This window comes from Oenanthe melanoleuca, chromosome 2 (genome assembly GCF_029582105.1).
Source record: "Oenanthe melanoleuca isolate GR-GAL-2019-014 chromosome 2, OMel1.0, whole genome shotgun sequence".
NCBI lineage: Eukaryota > Metazoa > Chordata > Aves > Passeriformes > Muscicapidae > Oenanthe > Oenanthe melanoleuca.
Genome location: NC_079335.1, coordinates 95,363,634 through 95,387,588, shown reverse-complemented (window position 1 = coordinate 95,387,588; position 23,955 = coordinate 95,363,634). Strand labels below are relative to the sequence as shown.

The window sequence follows — 23,955 nt, the reverse complement described above, 5'->3', positions numbered from 1 at the left end:
TGCCTATCCCTTTTTCATTTCCATCTGAAAAAGATGGAAATTTTAGTCCATTTATTCGGACTATATCCCTATTTATATCAAGGTGGGTTTCTACCATTCATGGAAATAGAAAGGAACTTTAAAGTACGCATAAATAAATTACCCCTACAACCCACTTTTCAGCTTTGTACTTTCAGGTTTGTACTTCCAGATGGTATAAAGAGATCCCCATATAAAATAGCATTAGGCTACTATCTCCAGTGGTTGAACTTCTCAAAAAAAAAAAAAATAATAAATAGCTAAATATAAGCATTACAAAAATGAAAAATAGCCACCATTTTTTAGCAAAATTTTTCATTTCAGATGCCAATTTCAGTCAAATTTAAGGGAAAATACATAAAAGTTATTTTACAATTTGCCTTGCAGGACTGACTGGGAAAAAACTTAAAAGATCAATTTGGAAAGAGTATAATTGATATCAGTCAGGATGGAGCACACTGGGTTTACTTTTAGTGACCCTCTCTTTTCCTTTCTGTGCCTTCTTTCTGGTTATCCCAGGAATCACTAATTATTCAAACATTGTAGACTACACTGGTAAATTTGCTCATGTAGGGGCTTCTGAATTTGACAGAACAACCTTAAAGCCTGCTGGTGATCCTTTTTGTCCAAATGTAACTCTGTTTATCTCCACAGATTTGTTTCTAATGAATCCTGGTAACTATCAGATAGAAAAGAGACCCCCAAGAACCCATAATGAACATGCTCATTTTAAACATCTGTTTGAGGTTTAGTGTGCTTTGATTTATATTCTTAAGGAAATGTGAGGCTACTTTGCAGCTTTTTTTAAAATTAAATTGTAACTGAAATTCACATATATTCCTTAATGTTTCTTGTATCAAAAGTGAATGGCATCATGATACCATAGAGGTAAAAAAATCTCAACACACTGGCCAGATTAAAAGCACAGATTTTTGTGCAGTTCTTAATTCAATAAAATGCTGTGGTACTTCATGGTCAGAAGGAAATACGCCCCCAGAAGCATCTGTTTCTTCTGTGTCCTTCATGAGAGTCAAAGGGTACTTTACAATCCAATCCAATGCTGGATATAACCTTTTAAATAAATAAACCGTGGTTTAAGGATTTAGAAAGCACTAGATCAAAGAATGTAATCTTTGAGATCTAATAACTACAGTGATGGGTCTAGCATAAGGACATGAGCAGAGCAGAACAAAGGTTTGCTGAATATCCACAGTGCCTCTTGGGTTAAAATTCATTACAGAGTCACTCTAAATCCCTAGTTAGGGGGCAACCCTAAATTTCTCTTCTTGCTAAGATCCAGCATGACACTTAAAAAATAAACAGAAAACAATATATTTAGGGGAAGAAACTCCAATTTTCAGCTTCTTTTGTGTTGTTGACTATTCAAAATCCAGGTCTTATTTTCCAAATGCCTGCCAATTTCAGTTTCAGCCTCCAGGTTTTTGGCTACACACCCCAAAACACATGCACACACACACACACACACATACACAGGGATTTCTACTCTCCAGGATTAACTGAGTGGAGATGGAGAACTGGCTCATGTTCTCCAGCAGTATGTGTCTATATCCTCTTGTAACCAGAGGAGATCCAGGCCTTTGGCATTACATTGTCTAATGCACAGTGTGCTGCTCAGGTGAGCTTTCCCAATAAGTTGTGGGGATACTTGTGGATGTGCTCAAATGGTTCCATGGTCACCCTTTAAATAAGCAATAGCACCAAAACAAACAGATAGCTGTGTTCAGAGCTACTGTGAACCCTTCACATGCTGTTTTAGAGCACTCCAAGTTTTTCATCTGTCAGGCTTTGAAATTGTAAGCATTGCTCACCAACTTGCACACAAAAAGTTTTCTTGCCTACTTTGGTGACAAGCTGGAGCAGGTGGTGAATACTGCACACAGACTTCTGGAAAAATCTTGTTATCTTTCTTTATTTCCCACCATGGGCATTACAACACACAAACCATCACTTCTGCCTACTGCTCAACCAGCATCTTGTCAAATCTGGCTGCAAGATTAAGCTTCCCCAATTCTGAATTCAATATTGCAAGCCTAAGGACATAAGAATCAAACTGGAACATTCTGGGTTTTGGAGTTGTTTTTTTTCCCTCTTAATGGACAAAATTGTTTCTGCTCGAAGATCATAGTTTGCCCTGACTATAATGATAAATCATCATGACTGACACTAAGCAAAATGAGTTTGGTATTTTCTGCTTTATCCTTCCACATTAGAAGCCACTTTTATGTTTGCCACAACTTTCAACCTTTCTTCCAAATGATTAGAATTAAACAAATCAGATATTATTTCTGCTTTGTATAATCCATTTGAAAAATGTGTAGCACATTTTGTACACAGAAAGGAATGGGTGCAGCAAAGAGAAGGTAAGATTTAATGGCCAGCAATCTCGCAATAACTGTTGGTTTTCTATAGCAGCATAATTCTTCTTTATTCCAGATTATATTATTTCACTGGAACAGTGTCCTACTAACAAAGCCAGGACTCCAGACACATTCAGCACTTGGCAGCATCTGATTCTAGTAGCAAAGGTCATAGACCCAATGACAGTGTCTAAGAAATACCAGACTTAACCATTATAAGAATTATTTGCATCTTTAGCCCTTTTTTTTTCCCCTTTATATTTTTTAAAGGTGTATTCAGTAACAATCAGGAACATTTCTCCATTGTTATAATTAAGAAAAACCCAAAACAATGACAGCCTTTAATGTGACATACTGTGAAAAATGAAAGCTGTTGCTAGTTTGCCACTGATAGGAGACAATGTGATTTTAATTCATAAGCTTGAAACAAGGATATGAAGCATTCTAGTTATTGATATTGCTGTTTCATTCTTAGTCTGTGCTGCAAATCTTTATTTAGCTATTTATTTTCAAAAAAAAAAAAAAAGTATGTCTTCCAGGAATGGACTAAAGCCATCAGCTTTTTATTCAGGTAAAACTTCATTGCACTTGATACATAAGAAAAGCTCAAGAAAAAACTGTGTTAGAGCTCCATAAGTTGGATTTGTAAGTGAAAAAGCAGTTAGACACGTAAACAGTGAAAAGTACAACATTCTGATACAGAAGTATCACCATATGTCTAACAGCAGTTGTGTCATACTATTCACATGACTTGCAAAAAAACTCATGGTCTGTTATTATCTATTTCTTGAAACTTGTTTCCATAGCAAGGGATAGCTAAAAAACACTTTTGTCTTTTAATGTTGCCCCTGTAATATTTCCTTTTTGGAAGTGCCATTCTATAGCTGGATTGTGCCTTCCAAATGCACATAAGTCCAAGATCCCTGAAAATGCTAGCAACTTATAAAAGTTACTTCATGGAATCAGCAACTGAAATAGCACTAAGTTCCATTTTAACGTTTTATTTTTCTTTTGCTTAAGGTTCTATTTTCCTTTATAATGCCTTTCCCTATTTGTGGATTCAGAATCCCATCCTGGAATGAGCCACCTTTGGGGATAGGTCATATTTAGCAAGTAGTTTTAGATAACACTCACTGGAAATATCACAGGGTCAAAAATTACTCTCTCAAGTGTGATTTTGTCCACTGCTTGTCAAATTATTGGATTTTTTTACAGTAAGGTGGTAGAGGAAAGCCCACCAAGACAAGACCTATGTGTTTTGACAAGACCATCTATCAGAGTTCTGCCCTGTAAATTCTCATTCACATGTGCAAAGGACATGGGACAGCTGTACATCTACAGCAGAGAGCAAGATGCATTTATGAGGCACTCATCTCTGAAAATAATTTCTTCAACTCTAAGTCATTAAACAGTATCAATTGCTATTACTCATGTGAATAAAAGTTTGTCAGAGATTTGCTATATATAGTATGGCATATACAAATATAGATAAAACAGGCTTATTAGTAACTGCAAAATCTATTCTATACAGCTTAAGAAAATTTAATTTATATAATTCATCATTTTTTTTTGTTTGAAATAAAGATTTCTGCATGCCCTCTTTCTCCCCCCAACCTTTTCTTTATGAAGTTTTCTTCCACTACCTCTTTTAAGAATGGCTAGAAATTTAGAACAGTCCCTTGATCTTCAAAATTTTCTTTTGATCTAACAGTTAGATAAAGCACTACTGTAGAACAGCCCTACTAGTCAACAGAGAATCAGCAGCAAACATCAGCTAATATTTCTCTTTTGAAGGGGAAGTACTACACATCACAGAGGTTTTGAAGCCAACATCGAAACAAAACCCCTGAAGTGATAGTCCATTTGCCTGTAGCCTTGATATCCTCAAAAAGTAAGCATTCAACACCCTTGAGTTACTATCCTTATTCTTAATACCCCTTTCTAATTGTAAAACAGTTTGCATAACAATTATTTAGTTAGCATTTAAGCCAGACTTTGTTATATTGATCAGCATTAGCAGTAACACAATAGGCTTGTTGGACCAGATCCTGCCAACTGTTATATATATGTGAGGAGTTCCATCTAATTCAGTATCATTCTGTGCACTTGAAGATTTAGCAATTGCAGACTTCTTATGGGCTTAAGTGATTTCTGGACCAACTTTTAAGTGCATGCTTAAGTCTAGTTAAGTTTAGTGAGAAATTTGCATATATTCAAAATTGCCTGATCTGAGGTTCTTCCCTTTTTGGAATTTCAGAATAAAAAGCTACATTACTAGTGTTGCTGAATGATGTAAATCACAGAAAAAAAGAATATTTTGCCATGTCTTCATATAATGTTGAAAGTGCTGTATACAATTTCTCTTCGATTGTCCTTTTATTTTCTTCCATTTGAGTTGCAGTTAAGATCAGAGAAGAAAAATAAAAGTCTTGTTACAGCTACAGGTCACTGTAAGATAAGAGGCTCAGCAGTCACTTCTATGCACTGTACACACAAAAATGGGCCAGACTGATATTTAGTTTATCAGTCTAGAATCTAGGAAACATTACAGAGGTACTTGAATGTAAATGCATTGCCAAAAGATAATAATCTACATCACTGGAGGAGTGTCACTTGTCCAGCAATTTAAAGGTCATTTGATGTACTTCATTTTTCTTTTACAATTAGAATATAGTGAATACACGCAGAGTACAAATCACAGCTTTTTTAAAATTTGACCTCTTAATTGGCTGGCCTGACCCACAGATGAGACAGCACAGTGGTACAGAACAGAAAATAATAAGGAAATTCAATACGAAAAAAATACTAAAGATGCTTTTAGAAAGCTGATTTCAATTAAAATCCAATTTTGGTGTGAAAAGAATAAAAATCTTTTTAAGTATGAATCAAAATGATAAAAATTCATATTTTCTGCTGTAAAAACAGAAGTCAACAGAAAAATGCATTCTTTTGCTGGAATCCAGGCCTAGGACCAAAGAATTTACATATATTAAATTAACAAGATCCAAAGTCCTCTACAACAAATATTTTTACTGTAAAATATTACAGCCACATTCCTGCATCTCCTTACAATAATAATTCTTAGGGACACAGTATTCTAGAGAGTGTATACAACAGTGGGTTTCTGCAAAGATGGAATGCTTCATTATCAGAGTACCAGCTTGTTCATAAATATTAAAAAGTATGGTTTTGAAGTTTTTCAAACATATTTCTTGCTGTTTACATTGTCTCTCTACAGCTGGAAAAAACAGTCAATGTGTATCTGTCCATAGGTCTCTCCCTCACAGTCTTGAACTGCAGAAAACCACTGCTGGTGATTGTAAAGGACTACAACGTTTGGTCTGGATACAGAGTGAGCAGCCAAGGGGACAAGTAGTCTGGCCTTATTTATGCAAGTAGTCATTCTTACAGTAATGGGACTAATTCTTACTTGAAAGAATAGGATTTGTCCCAAACTGCAGACAAAAGGGCACAATTCCTTGCTGTCTTATAAAAGTGGGTCCTAAATTTACATTTATTTTCTGTTGGAATATGTTATAGGCAATTCTTTATATTAGATTAGAGCTGGAAACAGATATTTCAAGAGAAAAAGAACTTCTCAACTGCTACAAGAAAAAATCATGTAGAGATTGCTCAAGATAAAATAACATTATAGATCTGATCTTCATTTGGTAAAAATTAAACTCCTGGATATATATTGGTCTGCATCATAAAACAACACTGACAACAGATTAAACTTCTGAAAAGTGACCAAAAGTTACAAAATTAATGGCTTCTCTGGAACATGTTCTATTGTGGTTAATCATGAGGAAGAGCATGAAAAAAAAAACAACAAACTGAAGCAGAACAGAAAGACCCACACTGGCTGCAGCAATGTATCAGATTCTTAAACTGGGCTTCAGAGAACCCTCTGTGGGAAAAGAGCACGTTTACCCTTGCATAAATAGCTTTTACTACATGGTGAGATCATATGGAGGATACCATTGCAATACAGAAATAAACACAAAAACTTGTACAAAGGGAGCTCAAACACAGCAATAATAACTGCAAACACATTCGTATTTGAAGAAGAATGTTCCCTAATTTGCTTGTTTCAATACACAGAGATCTAATTGAAGCTGCTCCCCTCCCCTTTCCCACTTTCCTATATTTGCAGGGAGCAGTGAGCACAGAAATGTGCAGCCAGGCTGGGCCCTCAGGCCGGTGGATCAAGATGGCACGCTGGCCTGGGCTCCCCTGGGGACAGCAGAGCCAGAAGGGTGATTGGACACAGTGACCTGTCTGCATGAGATGAGACAAAAACAGGAGGGCTGTAATGCTGATGAACTAACCTGTCACTCACAAGCTCAGGTCTGAAAGGAAAAAAAAAAAAGAAAAAAGAAAGATGGAGAGAAAAAAAGAATAAGGTATAGTAGAGGTTTAAGAAAGCATACAAGGCAGACAAATTACAACATCATAGGAATAATTAGATGACACATTTAATTACCTGTTAATTCAGATGGACTCAGGATATGCAGGGAATATGGCATAAAATCCAGCTAATAGTTTCTATAAGAGCAAAACAGAATTGAAGAAATAATGGATATTGTGGTTTGGCATGCAAGGAAGGATGCTACAGACTACTGCTGGCAGGGATCAGGGTTTCATGCCAAACACTCCAGTTATGAATCAAAATCACAATGAGCAATGAGCTTCTAGATCTTGACACACAAGGCAAGGAGGTTGTTCTTCAGAGTACTTGGCTGTTTTATTGCTTGCTTGGGGGAGGAAAAATCCAGAGGGAAGGTTCACAAGCAATTCTGCACCCTGGACCCAGTACACCCAGATGCTGGATAAAGGATTGTAGCACTCTGTCCACCATTGCCATCAACAGTGGGAACCACTGTGGACTGGTGGTTTAAGACAGAGGAAATCTAGATTTCTTTTTTTAAAAAAAGGTCAAAAATGCATTTAATGATGAGCAAGTACTTGCTGTTGAAAATGCCTTTAAATCAGTTTGCTTCTGCTATTCCATTTGTGTCATACACAGACTAATGCTTGAACTACAAAAAAACTGCTACTGTGTCTGATCTCCATTGCATCAGGTATACATGTACAGTTTGTATTTTTAATTAGGAAAGTTCACATTCCATGAGCAGTAAACAAAACTGAATTTAGAGCTACATCTGCAGGATTAGTCAAAAAAACTCAAGCTCATGGCTGGAAAAAATACAATGGTGACTTAAAAAGGCCAAATTATAAACATTTATCCAATTTTTTGGGTTTGGAGGTTTGAAATTTAAGAATTACTTTTAAGAACTTTTTCTATTAGTGTCAGGAAATAAATGTCTCTTCTAAAACTATGCAACTCCTAAATATGCAAACCTTAACAATTTATCAACACAAAATAGAGACTTAAAATGTGGAAAGATCCTCTGCCATAGGGCTTGCTTTTTGAGAGTTATTTTCTCTTAAAGTTTATACAGAAAGTCTATTTTCAGCAAAATATGGTTATTATGCTGAATGACTTGAGATCCCCACATTTTAACTAACTCTTTTATTATGCTACCAGAAAATACAGAATTTTTTATCAGAAAATAAATATTTTAAAACTTTTTATTCTATCTTAACACATAGCTAATAACAACCAAACGCTGGACAATTAATTAAAACAAAAACATACTTTAAAATTTTGTGGATTTATGAACATATTTTGATGTGCCACTTACATATATGAAATGTAAATATGCACACATGCTGATCTGAAAAAAATGTTTGCAGCACCTAAGACAGTTTCAGAAAAATAACATCTATAAAGTCTAACAGAGAAAACACACAGAAATTAGTCACCTAAAATACCTAAATTTATTTTTCTTTTAAGTACATGCTCTTGCTATTAATTTTAGGAAATTAAATACACTAATACATGATATAAACATTTTTCCAGACATTCACTAAACTTTTTTTAATTCATGAAATACGGAATGTTACACAGAAAAAAAATCCTTCTACCATTTCGAGCCACAAAACCACTTTCTGAGAGTTGGCAAGCCTTAAATATAAAATAGCTAACTTACACTTTCTTGCATGTGAAAACAAAAGTTACATTAAAGAGATATCACAAGCTTTTAGATTTATAAAGATTTCAGGGTACATTTTCTGTCGAGTGTACTTGCTCAAAACCTTGCCATCGTATCTGCCTTAGAATCATTTAGTGTCTTTCTGTAAGACTAAACAAGTAAAACAAAAAGGTAATTAACACAGTCTAAAATACATCTTTTTGCACAATGTAGTACAGGCAAGCATGCCCCACTTTTTAGGTATAAGCCAGCCTAATAGAAAGCTGTTAATGTTTGGAGGATTTTTAATAAAAAATGCATCTTCTATTTTTAAAATATTTAAAGCAATAAAAGTCTGTGGTAAACATGGTATTACATATTTGACATTTTCCGCCCAGAAATGCATTACTATGTACGATGGTATTAATAAACCATGTGCTTTGAGGGACTTCAGTGCTTTGCCATAATTTAGTTGAAAACAGTGTGTAGAACGCGTATTTTTTCTACCATCATATCAACATATAGAAAACAAATACTATGTCATCAGCTCAGCAGCATGCGTTCACTATACTGGAAACATATGCAAAAAACCACAAACTTTTGAGAGTTCAAAAAATACCCTTTACCAGAGACTGATTTACAAGTCAGTGGTTAATGAGAAAGTGTTGAGCACTTAAAATTTTGTTAGAAAAATAAAAACAGGCACCCTCATCTGACTCTGACTGCTTTCACAGGAAAACAGCCCTCCCTGTACATCAGAACAAAATCATTTCTTTCCCCACTTCAGGTTATTATTTGAAGCAAATGAAAAGACAATGATTCTTCTCTCTTCTGGCTAAAGCTCAAAACAGCATGGTTAAATCACACATATAAAAACTACAGACTTATCAGAAATCACAAAACAGAAAGAGAAGGACTCACTGACCCATTTGGAAGACAAAGACGACAAAACGGAAAAGCTCTAAAAATCAGCTTGTGAGGCCTTTGAGAGATATTCTTCTGGCATTTCATCACAGCAGCCCCAGACCAGTTCACTTCCCTGGATACAGGGAGGGAGAACTAAATAGAGCTGTTTATTAAAGCTGTTGTGCTGGATTGCATTAGGAAGCACGAGCAGACCACCTGGACCTTTCAGATTGTGGCAGTGTTTAATTTGCAGGCTGCCCCTCTGCAGCAGCAAAGACTACTATGTTTACCAAGCTCAATCACACATTATCTGGATTAGGAGTATAAGAAAAAAAAATAAAAATAAAAAATTAAAGCCACAGCATCTAGTACAGGAATACAGTCAAAATAAAAATAATGAACAGCATTACAAATAAAAAGCAACTCCCCAGCAAACATAACACTTTCACTTCTCAGTTCCTCTACTTCAGCATATTTAAACAAAATAAAACAGCAAATTAAAAAATACATTGATTTGGTAAAGCTCAGACTGAATTATAAACGGGGTTTATTAGAAGAAAAGGATGGTAATTTAGGTTTTTCTAGTGATTCCCTGGCCAGATTATTGTGTTTCTTTTGCCTTTCTCACTTTCAGTACTACACTCGCTGGTAGCTGAAGATACAGATAGAAAGATGGTACTGTAAATATGAATTATGTGAATCATATGGTTAGACCCTTGTGAAAAAAAAAAAATAAAAGGGGAGTTGAGAAATGGCTGACTCCATACCTGACCAATTACAGCTTGCATGGTCCCTGTGTCCTGCTGAGCTGAAAGATCGCAATCCATCATATGTAGTCTTTGAAAAGGAGAATGGGGGTTTCTGGCATGCATCTGTCAATCAACTTCTGCACTCACAACCATCACCAAAAGCCAGGGAAAAAAGTCAAGCTGCTCCACCAAATAGGATGAAATAGTCATGTGACCTTCAGCACACTCACACACATACATACTTCCATAGAACGTATGAATTTTCTGCAGATATGAAATGACATTGACAAATACCCAATACCAAGTAAATAAAGTGAGACAAACAGCTACTCACCAAAGAGAAAACACTTGCTGTAATCTTCAGCCTAAAGATTTAATATACCTAAAAGGTATTTTAAACTGAGTGTTTTCTTTAGAGCCTAAACTTTTCAGATAAGGTGATATGATTTTATATATGCAGACAGTGGTCAGAACTTTAACCCCTTGTGTCCCCTTGCAGCCTCTATTTTTGTTCTCTCCCCCTTTATTCTTTTACTTTATGGCTTTTTGAGTTCTTGATTATTTTTTTCTTTAAGTTTCTTTTGTGTCAAAGTGAAGTGTGTTGTGTTGCCTTCTTTGGATTTAGAGAGATTATGAGAACTTGATAGAAAAAAAAATTGCTAACAGGAAAAAAAGAAGCAAGGGCTGAGAAACCTGTGTCTGTATTCACAAGTCAAAATATCTCACTGCTTTACTCCACCAGAAGTCAAATGTTTTCTTTACTGGAAATATATATTTAAGTATTAGTTTATGCGAGCTATGATGAGCACTCAAAATATTAAATATTCAGACTATGTAAATCCTGCTTACAGAATCCTTTCCATTTTGAAGGTTAGCAGAGTTTTGGTTCATTCACTGCTCCACTGAACTGACATAAAATGTTGTTACTTAGGAAGGCAAACATTACCATTTTTTTTGAATGGAAGCAGTTTGTTTCATATATCTCCCCCTCTGAGTTAAGATTTGCAAGAATTTCCAAGACTGTTTTTTATTTGTGTCAAAATATATCAGCCACTTGTCTCCAAAAACTGAGTGTCCTGAACGACATGCTGCAGCATTGATTGCTGATACGTTATTGGCCAGTGATTGCTGAAGGGTGACATTAATGTAACCTCGTAGCACTTTAACCCTTTGAAGATCAATACAGTCCTCTCAAATACAGTAGAATAACAGCCCATGTACTTTTTGCTGTATTACAGCTTCATATAAATATTAGTGCATTTTTCTGTCCTGCTCAAATTGCATTTCAGTTACTAGTGCAAACAACACACTTTCCAAAGGATGTCAGAAGCAAAAATGCAGAAAAAAAAAAGCAGTCTAGTCTCTATGCTTAACCTAACACACCCTTCTCATTTCAATAAGTTTCTGGCAATATTTTTGACATTATTATTTCATTTTTAAAGGCATTGAAAATATTGATCTTAGCTTTTATGGTCAAAGAAATGTGATAATTCATCAACAATATTCTAATTGTAGGAACTTGCCAATCTAATATTTCCTACCACATAATTTCAAGATTCAACATCCAGAGGTGTTTGGAATGTGATGGAGCACATGTATATGTGTGTGTGTAAATACATATGTATGTGCATAGGCATTCAAGTATAGAACAAATGAAATGTATATTGGGGGAGTGAGATAGACAGGGAATATCCAGCTTACTTTGCATTCTTTGAGTTTTTACAATGCAATTATCTTTTTAAATGTTAAGAAAAAACTTAAGAAAGGAAATTTTGATACATATTTTAAAAATTAGAAATAAGAACAATTCACATGTAGATGCATGGGGACCCAGAAGGGTTCCTAGGACAACAAAATATTTTATCATAACAAATTTTTCAAATCAAGCATTTTTAGAAAGATATACAATATTAACAGTGAAACATTGCCTCTGGGAGGAGGAAGGAGTACTTGAAATGTTGTTTCCAACATCTGCTATGCATTTCATTTATAAACATAATTAAAATGCACCATTTGGGCTGAAATCTTATCTGCTTCTTACTCATGAAAGAAAATACACTGAACTAATACCTTGGGCTGCCTTCTGGTCAGCTGAGAATTTGCTGCGGTCTCTTCCTGCAGGACAAATCTATGGAAAAACCAGGCAGTATTGTGAAGGCCATAATCAACATCCATATCATGGCAAGCAATTCAAAATACAACTGGTAAGTGGGCGAGTGAGTAGAGGAGATTGCCTCAGCTGTCTCCAGGAAAACTGACACACTAAAATCAAATACTGCACATGAATTTAAAAGGAAAGTTAAGGATGTCTATTTTATAGCTTTTTCTTCAGGAGGAGCCTTTCTGCAGTGAGTATGCACAAACTCCTTTCAAATCCCTTTAACTCACTTAAGTAACTAAAGCTGGCAATTAGCACTGTGGGGTTTTTATTAGCAGAGACACTGACATACACGTTTGTTGCAGAACAACAAATAAGCACAGTGTTGTGCACACAAGTCTGCTGCACCCTTACACGCCAACAAACCAACCAGTAGCTTGCACACAAGATCGGCAGAGCTGCAAGAGCTCTCTCCTCCCAAAGTGAGATATGTGCTACCACTCCTTTTTCCATAATTAACCCACACTTCCAGGAAATGCCAATCTACGATCTGAAACGTAAAACAACCTCTCTGCAGCTAATGCCTCTGCATAAATTACAGAACCATTGTGAATCCAAACTGCTGCAAGAGCCTCCTCTGCTACTGCTGGAGCTGCCCTTACCTCTGAGGAGCTGGGGACCTTTTCCCTCAGCCAAATCTACCTGATCCTGTCCGTAGGGCTGCACAACTGGTCCCTGAGCCCTGTTTCATCTTTGCTTCTCATCCTTCAGGCCTTCCACTGGCCATCTCCTAATAGGTGTTGGTCCCATTTTGTCTTACTACTTACTCTAAGAAATTATCTCCCTAACATCTCCCACTCCCCTACTCCCTCCCCTGAAAACACACACTTCCTTTGCTGCTGGAAAGGTGATTTAGCTCTCCTGTCAGCAGTCAAAAAGGTGGGGGAGCAAGATAGTGCCTAATCTGCCACAGGGCAGACTCAGATGGAGAGCAGGGTGCAAAGGGGAACTTGACTTGCCAGGTTTGCTCTAGCATGAGCATCTCGAGGAAAATTATTGAAAGACAGAATGACAAATACTGCTTACCAAGGAGCTGTGATGGATCTGCAACAGAGACCTTCTGGTCTCCTTTGAAACTTTTTATCCATGACTCTACTTCAGCATACCTGAGAGGACAATAGTTATGGAGTCACAGCTATGCCTTCCTACATGCATGCCCCTTCAGCACATGTCACAAAGGGCCAGATTTGCATTGCTGTACCTAAAATCACTGAGAGAGGGCTTACACAGAGAGGAGGCTAATCTATCACTTAATCTTTGACACTGCAAATTCAAAGTTGTACAAGCCTGTGTTTTGAGTTGCACACTGGATTTCTGGCAGCTAGGGAAAGTGTAACACTGGATACCTTTAACTGGAGTAGTCTTTCCTTGTTTAATTGAAACAATTGGAAAAAAAAAAAGATACTTTTGAATAGAGTAACGTGCTTGATTTTACATCACACATACACAGCTAAGAATTTGTGAAAAGATTATTACTGTATAAAATCATTTCTCTTGTCTTCCAGGAGGATATATGTTTCCTGGGTGGCATAACCAAGTATTTAGAATTATACAGCAATGCAAAACCCAATTACTTTATAGCTAGAATGTGTTAAAACACATAGTCATTTCTTAATGCTCATTATTTGTGATTGTCTATGGTTCATTCCTTCACAAACTAGAAGCCTTGTGATCAACAGAGTCCAGGGTTTTATTAAAATACCTTTAGGCACTTGTTCAGACGCCACAGCAGAACTTGCAGCAGATTTAGTGAATTGAGCAAGGCACTCGTGCTTCTTACAGCATTGGTACACTAGGGGGACTCTTTTTCCTCTTTTCTCGAGTGACAGATGCAGGGCACTGTCAGAGAGAGCTGTTGCACCTCACACCACAGGCCTTTACTCACTGCTTAAACACACAAGAACCAGTTTTGCCCTCTTTGAAAATTAACAAATCTAATTCTAAACTGTCAATGCTTCTTCCTCCCTCTCTCACTCTCTCTATCCACCTCTGCCAAATGGACACTATATGGCATTTTTCATCTTGATTTTCACGGATATGTGAGTGGGCTTTCTGTATGAGTAAACTTCTGCTGAATTTTGCTAATTCCAAAATAATTGTTTTGTATTAAAGGACAGTAATGGATTACAGTTCCTGCCTCTGCAAGCCCATTTTGTCCAATAACTTTTACAATTCAGAGGGAATTTTGCTATTAAGAAAATCTCTGACACTTCTAATTTCTCCTCCTCCAGATATCATTAATGTATTTCTGGGTTTCTTCCACTGCCCCAGACTCTATTTTTCAAAAACCAAGCTACTGGGACGTACTCACTCTTCAAGAATGACACTTCCTTTTCCTCCTCTATCATATAAAGGAAATTCAGGAAAAGACGTTTCTGTGCCTAAATTGCTTGAACAAGGCATAATCTACATTATACTCATTTCTGTACAGTCAGTGGGATGGCTGTCTCTCAGTGCTTATCCTTCGCTGTCTAAAGAGAACATCTGCAAAAAACTTTATTTTTCTTGTTATTTTAGAGAAAAGGGACTCACTGTAACACTCTGTATCTTTGGGAAGGTAGGAATAAATTCTCCCCTTTTCCTTCTAGATCTAAGATGGTTTGATTGAAAACTTATTTTTGTGTTTCAGGAAGGAAAATTGTTCAACAGATCTTTCACTTTCCTGATTCAACTAGAATTTATATAAAATGAAAAATCTAGGTAATGGGAATTGTATTCTTTCTCCAGAGTAAATTACATAGTGAAGAGATAGCACCTTCCTCCTCTACTCCTACATTAAGTGATGGGAGGTGATTACACCAATGATGATGGAATCTAGTTAATCAGAGGACAAGCAAGTCTCACACCTCTCAGGTGAAATGGAACTGGGAGGAAAAACATGTTGAGAGGCAGGATGGATTAGCAAGAAAGGGTGATATTTCACCCTTGGAGGGTGAAACTGGGTAAGGTTTAAGAATATACTTCCCAGGTACATTCCCAACTCCAGCATTCTAATAAAACCACATTCTGCATGTCTCATGGTGTCTTTGACAGTATCTGGCACAAATGGCTTTTTAAGACCTCTCCTTATTGGATATACCATGGATAATAATGTAGATTATCATCATGTGGATATATCATCTCAAATAATGGAGATTTACACCATGCGAAGAACAGACCATATTTAGGTGAACTAACGTCATTCAAGTGAGGTAAATAAGAAATCTGAATGGGAAAAAAAGAGGATTCTTACTGTGAATGGAATTATCTTTTCCAAAACTTTTCCAAAATCTTTGGCAGGATTTAAAAACTGTCAAGGACAGCAGAAACATAAAAAAATAAGGCATATTTTTCCATTAATTGAGTAATAGGGATTTATTAATGAGTCATATCAGTAATTACATAACTCTTCCGAGCATTACTGCTCTTACCACACTGTCATGATTAACGGAGTAAAGGGTGGAGTTTCTAGAAGTGTTAATTCCATACCACCCACATCATGGCAGGAGCATGGTTTCAACAGGAGGAAGCCAGGGCCAGAAAGGGAAAGATTATAATTTTTTACCAAGCTCAAGAGAGAGGATATGCAGGTTTCAGGGTCAGCCTGGCAGACCTGGCCCCTTTCTGCCACCAGTCTCTCTCCTGTTCCTCTGAGTGGTGGGTTTTCTGGTTTGGTGCTGAAAGATGGCACTGGCAAGCCTGAGATGCCACTCCAAGAAAAAGAAAAGGGAGAGAGAGCAGCAGTGGCACAGAGCAGAGCTCAGCTGAGTACACTCTTTTATCAATATTGTTGTGATTATTGCGATTTTTCAGTAAATTGTGATTTCATCTTAAAATGCCTCCTAGTATTTTCTCCACTGTTGGAATGGGATGGGGAAAAGGGGGCAGCTTGAGTGGGTTTAATTTTCCTGCTGGGTTTTAAACTAGCACACACACCAAGAGGGAAAAGCAGATGGTTTCACAGTGTGTGCGATGATGATTAACTTCTTGCTCACGGATATATTTGCTTTCATTTACTTGTGCTGTAAATTGCTCATCTGGCATAGGTGCTACTTCCACTTCAACACAACACAATGAAGTGACAGCAACATCAGAGACAAGAAAATGAGTGGAGGTGGATGTGACAGAAGGGGTGTGGAGTGCCAGTGACACATTTCCTACACACTACATATGCCTCAGATCCCCAGCTCCTAAGTAGATGCCTCTTCCCCATGGAAAAAAAAAAAAAAAAAAAAAAAAAAAAAAAAGCCCAAATAAAATTATGCACCCATATACCTGTGCTTCTTTTGCTCCAAGCACTGTAGATGATGTTTGAATATTTCCTGTATAATAAAGGTACACTATATACAGAGATGTACTTCTTGGCATTACGTTGGGAAATGTCTCAGTGAGAAATGTTTGATCTTCTGAAAGACAGTTCACAAAATTTGGGTACAGACTTTATATCCTGCTGTATATTACACAGGATCAGGAGAAAAAAATGTGATAGGTTTGAGCTACTGAAAGAGCCACCATGTATACTAATTGCTCCTGAGTTTGTTTCATTTATCAGTAAACTGTGCTATTTACTTATTCACAGGGGAAAGTCAGTAAGTGATGACATATATTACTAATGAAGTTAATATTTAAGTTTTGCTAGTAATTTTTCCTTTAAGATGTTTATGACTCTTTGCCAGACATTTACACTCAGACATCTGCTGAGGATCAGTTTTTGGTCTATACTTTGGCCATATGTTAACCAGAAGCTTACACAGTGAGGCAGGATAAGTTCATGCAGGGCAATCAGCTGGTGGATTGATGAATACTTTGACACCCTTTGTCTTCGGAAGTGCCTAATTGCAAAATGTTTATTCACACTCCTGGAGAGTAAAGTCCCCACAGACAGCAGGGACATGAACTGCATGGCACAGACCCACCACAGTCTGTTCCTGCAGTTTCTCAGTGCCTGGGCACTATGTCCCATGAAAGTTCCCAATGGAAGCTCAGTTAATGCCAGCCAATGATATTTCCTCTTTAAAGAGGCAGACACCAGTTCTGAGAGGAGCAGGACTGACAGCAGCAGCCCCGTGTTCAGAGCCCACCCACAGCTCGTCCATGGCTCAGCTGGCGATGGGGCCGGACCTGGCTGTGACTGCAGGAGCTGGGCTCCAGCAGGTCACTCATGGCTGGAGCCCCCTGACACTTCTCTCAGGCTCCACCCCTCACACTTTGCTGTCATCAAGTGCAGCAAACAGAGAAGTTCATGGTCAGGTCTTTTGAATTTAGATTGCAAAAAATCACTGTTCAAGAATTTAGGTTTCCTTGTCCACATCATTTTCTGGATTTCATGACACCCAATGGAAGAAAAGCTCCATCTCATTGTATAGTTCTACACCCCCCATCCTCCCCACCAGCTGAAGCTCTGACAGAAGAGACATCCCCTACATCAATAAACACTCCTTGCATGAGGAACTGCAGGGTAGAAATAGGTACTGCCATGACAGGTGGAGTGCCATGAGTTTCTGCTCCAGTCTGAAGGCATTGGAGGAGGCAAATGCTCCTGAAGTGCATGAATAGATCACAGGGTGACAATAAGCCATGAATGGGATACAGGAAAAGCATTCCTGTGTGTCAGGCAAGAAAGGCAATCATTGTGTAAAGCCCTGGTAAGAATTCACCCATGCTACTATGGATATGTCTCATACCTCATGTTCTAAAAAGACAAATTTCATCTGAAACAAATGCAGACAGAGATTAAGCAGATGATTTATGGCCATGGAGTGCCTACAGAAGAAAAATGATGACTGGAAGGAGCAATACAAAGGCAGATAGCGTTGTCACCATCTTCAAGAAAGGGATCAAGAATGAAGACCAAAGCAGGAAAAGAGTTATTGAAGTGCAAGGAAAAAATATGGTAATGAACACAAAAGCCTTTGGGATCTCTTTCTAAAAAGACAACCTCACCATAAACAGTGCACTAGCAAGTGTCCCTTGATGCATTGGTGAAGAATGGTGGTGAAACCACACCATTTACATGCTTTTTACATCCCTGCAAAGTTCATGCAGAGGGAACAAAAACTCTCTCTTTCATCTCTGGCATCACCACAACCAAAAGACTGTCTTTGGTATAAATGCCCTTACTCACACAATCTGAAGGTACACACCAATTTTGGCAACAACAGTAATAGTACCTCTCTTAATCTTTTAGTTCTCCAACTACTAAACCTTAAAGAAAAATGAGACTTGACAGGGCTTTAGATAAGAACATACTCCCACATATAGATGTAGGCAAATATCTCTTAAAAAGGTTAAAGTGAGTGTTGCCTATAATCAAAAAACCAAAACATTCCAAACAATATTAAGAGTGGTAAGACAGAAAGCAATTATTTAATGAAAGATTTCAGGTACACAAACATGGCTACACACACATGTGATACAGGATTTTTACAATTTTTATAAGATTAATTAATTAGTATATCTAGCAGGTATCCAATAGGAGATCAGTTTACCCAGTAACTCACCTTTGGCTCTGCCCCTTGGAGTTGGTCCAGGGGGTTGTTTGCCCTATATCTTGTGTCTCTCAAATTCTGGTGAAAAACAAGATGTCCGTGTCAGAAATTCTCTTCTTGATAATAAGATGAAGCAGAATTTCAATAATGTGTTAAAAAGGGCTAGCTTATTGTTCTAAAATGTGAAAGAGGGCACGAAAAATTCTAGAAAATATACAAATCTATAAAGCAAAAAATATATGAAAAAAGCTAAAAATCTCTAGGCATCACAAGAAATGAGCTCTAAAAGTATTACGCCACTACTGAAGGGTGCTTTGTATACCATATAAACCCAGACAGTGCATGTGTTTGTTATTGATCAAATGACAAGCCCTGCCTTAGCCTCAGCTTTTTGGCAGCAGCTTAAATTTAGGTGGCCTGCACCTAAAAATACCTCAGTCCACAAGTTCTAAGGATGGCAGACCGGCCTATTATAAAATGAGTTATTTATTGAATAAACAAGAGATAACAGAAAAAGGCCTTAAACAGAGTTACTTCACACTATAAAACAAAATAACTACTAGTAGATTAAAAATAAAATAGTGCATGACATTAAGGTACCTATATTAAAGCTAGCAAAGAAATAGTATAGATTAGGACTCAATGTAATTTACTATCAAATTGACAATAGTGTACACAGAATGCTTTCACTGAACCCTCAAGACAGTAACCATGAAGTAGGCATCTGAACTTTGGGGACAAAGTGCCACACATTTCCAGGGAACGTGCAGAAGACTTCAGGGAATGTGCAGAAGACTTCTGCTTCGTGACAGTTCGGTGCAGCTTTTATAATTTGTAAAGTGAAGTGTCTGTCAGTCAAAAATTTCAGCTTATCTCTCCACATCTCACTTCCACAGCAAGATGAGATGGAAGTACTACTCCTGTGGTGCCAAAATAGCTCACTATAAGACAAGCTGTCCTGATTGAGTTATTTCACCAATTAGCAAGCTCATGTGAAGCTCATGTGAGTTATGTCACCAGCTAACAAGCAACAGAAAAGCTCTTGGAGAGGTGGGGAGGTGAGATGTCCTGCTACAGTGCTTAACAGAGGAGTTGCACATTTTGGTTTCAGTGAGACAAGTGGATGCAATTACAATAGCAACAGTGAGCCATTTTCACAGTTTGGAAGTGCTGTGCTTTGGGTAGAGATCCAAATGTTCAAGGTCTAAAAATGACCAACCCTTCCATCACACCAGTGTCACCCCTGTTAACTTGTTTTTCAAAGTGTCTGTTTCCCTGGTGGTCTTATGGCTCTGTCCATCTCAGCCTACAGCTCTGGCTACACTTTGGCTTTGCTCTGGCCTGCAGCTGCTGAAATCAGCCCCATTATGCCCCAGGAAAAGGCTTTGTAACCAGACATAGGCACTGGAGTGAGTCCAGAGAAGTCAGCAAAGCTGGTGAAGGGTTTGGAGCACAAGTCTTATGTAGAGCAGCTGAGGGAGCTGGGGTTGCTTAGCCTGGAGGAAAGGAGGCTCAGAGAGATCTTATCCCTCCCTACAACTACCTGAAAGGAGGTTACAGACAGATTAGATATTAGGAAGCTTTTTTGCATTTAAAGGGTTTTAAAAGATTGGAATAGACTGCCCAAGAGAGTAGAGATGTCACCATCTCTGGAAGAGTTCTAAAAACATGTAGATATGACATGAGGACGTGGTTTAATGGGGAACATGGTGGTGGTGCTGGGTTCTGGCTAGACTTGACAATCTTAAAGGTCTTTCCAACCTTAATAATTCTATGGTTCAATGATTCTATGAAGGATTCTGGATGGAGGTGTGGTAGGCAGGTCTGCAGTGAGTGGGGTTGTGCATGGGGACTCCTATGTCCCACTCACAGAGCTGGCCCAGGGTCAGCTCGAAGACATCCAAGAGAAAGTCCTCAAGGAGCTGCTGCAATGACTTGGTGGGGGCTGAGGAAGGCTGGATGAGGCTGCTGAAGGTTTTCTGCTGCAAGCCAGCTCCTAGTAGGGCCATGCTCAAAGCACATTGGGTAGATGGATATCCTGCTTCAGACTTCAGGGAACAGATGCCAGTTTCTCAGATGAGAAAGAGCACCATGCCCAAGTGGCAAGACCAAGGAAAAGCCTTCTGGAAGAACACTTGAGGAGCACTGCAGAGAACTCTGTCTTCACCCCCTGTGAAGCCAGGGGCAGCAGCCATAAGAAATGAGATGCAGAGGCCCTGACAGGATCCCAGTGCTTTGGAATACCCACTGGTGCCCTGCCAGGATCACAAAGATTTGTTCCCCTGAAGTTGATTGGACTGGTGGCATGTGGCCAGTCTCAGAAGCCCCTGAGATGACTCCAGGTAGGGCAGAATAGGGCTTGGGCATCTTCTGGAAGGCAGGGCCAGTCTGTGTGAGTAGATAGGTTTTTCTCATATTCTCTGAGAATAGCTGATGGCCAGTGCTGGGGTCAGGGAGGAATTTTCCTCCTAGGCAGTAGCATTGAGCATGACCACTGCTTAGGGCTCATCTCATCCCCTTCTTGTACATTTTTAGACCCTTTGACAGTCTCTGCTACTCATGCTACATGAAAATGGCCTGTCATGCCCTGCACCTGAGGGAGTGAAGCCTTTTTTTACCCCACAGTGGGCTGCAAGTGTCCCTGGGGTTTTTTTTTTTTGCTTTCTTCTGCCACACTGAAGGCAACCTCTTGCCAGGGCTTCTTTGGGCCATTTTGGTGAGATGCCAGGTGTTCTTGCTCCTTGAAGGTGTCCCTCATGACCCTTATCTGAGGCAAGGAAGCTTTCCAGACTCCAGGGTGGGCCCAGGGGTGGTCTGGGGATTGCTTCTTGTCCTTATGTAGCACTGGGCACAGCCCCCTGCCAGAGCTCCTCTGGGCCCCTGTGGCTCCATTCCTGCCTGCTGCCCTCACAGCCCCAAGGCATCATTTGTGCCCTGGCTGTCTCTGGCTCTCTCTGGCTCTCTTGCCCATTGCAAGCTTGGAGTGGGGCTGAGCTCTGGTCTTCCTTTGGCTCCATTTTCCCAGGGGTTCTTGCATCCATCCAGAGTTCTCCTCAACACAACCACATCCCTGACCAGGAAGCACAGCGACAAAGAAAGTCTTGGAAGGCAAAAATTGTGCTTGCCATCAGTATGTTATAATTTGTAAAATACCCCACAGTACCACATATTCCTTCTTTTTTTGTGTGAAGTTGGTACAGATCCTCAGTCTTTGTGTTCTCACCCTTCAGGGAACAAGAGCTGCTGGACCTCTATTCCTGCTGCTACATTCTGCAGCTCTGTCAATCTCCTTTTCCAGACTACAAAGGATGGGTTTCAAAGCTAAACTGAAGAACATATCAGCCTGCTCCTGGCTACACATGAACATTGTGGTAATGGTTATGAGCATCAGCTCTGAAACTGATGAAGAAAAATAAAAATTAAAATAATATCCTACTTCTAGTTATAACCTGTGTGTTATGTGTCCTTGAATGTGTCTTTGGAGCTGAAAAGCCCCTGACATTTCTGGAAAATAATGATCATTGTCACTTGACTCTTGATGAGCACAGGAAATGGAACAGAGCAGCTATGCCCCGTTAAACCCTGAGTTTTGCATGACAAGCTACAATCCAGGCAGGTCTCAGGGCTCCAGCCCAGAGAGCAGCTCTCTGCAGGGCAGGTCCCAGCCCACCCAGGACACAGGGGCAGAGATGGGCACACGCACAGCAGGGCTCAAGCAGGGACTGAGGGTCCCAGGCTGAGCTGGGACACCTCCCCTGGGTCCTTGGCAGGAGATGGTGGGGCTGGATGTCCCAAGGAAGGCCAGTCCCACACTGAGGCTGTGAGCACCCCCAGGACCCTGTCAGGACTTGCAAATTGGAGTAGTGTTTGTTAGCCACCAGGTAGTGGGGACCTTCCCAGACTCCCAGGACTACTGTGTAGACAAATGAGAGGGGACCTTCTGTGACATTGCTAGCTCCTTCACTACTATGGGATGAATCCCATCAGGCCCACTGGACCTGACATTAGGAAACATTTCATTACCTGGAGTGGTCAAACCCTGGAAACAGGCTTCCTGAAGAGGTCCCCTCATGTCTGTCAGTGCTGAAGAGGCATTTGGACAATGCCCTTAATACCAAGGTTTAAATTTTCATCAGCCTTGAATGGAGAAGACCGTTGGACGAATACTGGATGATCATTTTAGATCTCTTCCAGATGAACTATTCTAGTCTAGTCTAGTGTAAGCATTCAACTGATACGTCTGTCCCCTTACAATTTCACTGTCTGCAAATGGAAAAATCACTGTTCCTGCAGCTGGAATGCTCAGAAGATCAGGCAACCCAAGAGATGATTATTAAAAATCAGGAGCTGGAAAGAGGATGGAGAGTGGAAATAATGTGGTAGCAACTGCAGGGAAATTATATACAAGTGCCAATTCTGGGATAAACAATGGGTGAAGACTTGAGAGAGAGTAGAAAAATAAAATTGTTTCCCCTATAGAGTTCTCCTATGGAGGCCTGACCCTGAACTGTTACAAACCTGAGGAGTGAGAGGTGAGTGAATGACAAGGATCCTACAGAGGAGAGCCCTTACGCGTATTTGTCCAAAGGAAGATATTCCCACCTTCAAAATTCCAAAACTGTTACCTGAAATGACAACTATTTTTAATTGATTATGACATGCTCAAAGCACATTAAACAGGATTTAATAGGATGTGAATCATCAGACAGCTGCTTTGGTGACACAAAATGCACAGAAACCATTTTGATCCTATTTCAGAATGTGTTCTATGTTGCTTACATGGCATGATCACAGCCACCCAGGCTGCTTTCTTGGGATATCTTTGGGGTTTAATTACCCTGTCAATTAGAGTTAGAGATATTAATGTGGCAGTGAAAAGATAAAGATTGCTCATGGCTTCTATTCTCTTCTTGTTTGTATTCATCAGCCTTGAAAGAGGAGGACTTTTCACATTGTCTTGACATGGATGCTAATAAGCCTATAATGAGAGGTTCACTGCATCAAATAAAATAGGTGCCAGCAGCCATGAAGGGAGCAAGTTAAGATAATGGTACAATACAGTCCAGTAATGAAGAGGTGGAGAGTGTAGTCCCCTGGATAGGGCAGAACACTGCTAATTTTCAAGGATTAGCCAGTGAATGGGTAAAAACCTTTAAGAAGAGAGAAAGGATAAAAAACCAGCCACTTCTGAGAAAAAATGGACCAGGATGAAAGTACATTGTATCAACACATGCTCTATTA

The 23,955-nt window shown here is 39.0% G+C and overlaps 1 protein-coding gene across 1 annotated transcript in view; it reads right to left on the bottom strand.

The window, feature by feature from the left end:
* The window catches only part of POU6F2 (POU class 6 homeobox 2), a 299,665-nt gene extending 289,453 nt beyond the window's left edge, over positions 1-10,212 (bottom strand). The window contains exon 1 of the mRNA XM_056484213.1: positions 10,108-10,212. Within this exon, the coding sequence (XP_056340188.1) occupies positions 10,108-10,212 (105 nt within the window). The remainder of the gene's footprint in view (positions 1-10,107) is intronic.
* Between the last annotated feature and the right edge of the window lie 13,743 nt (positions 10,213-23,955).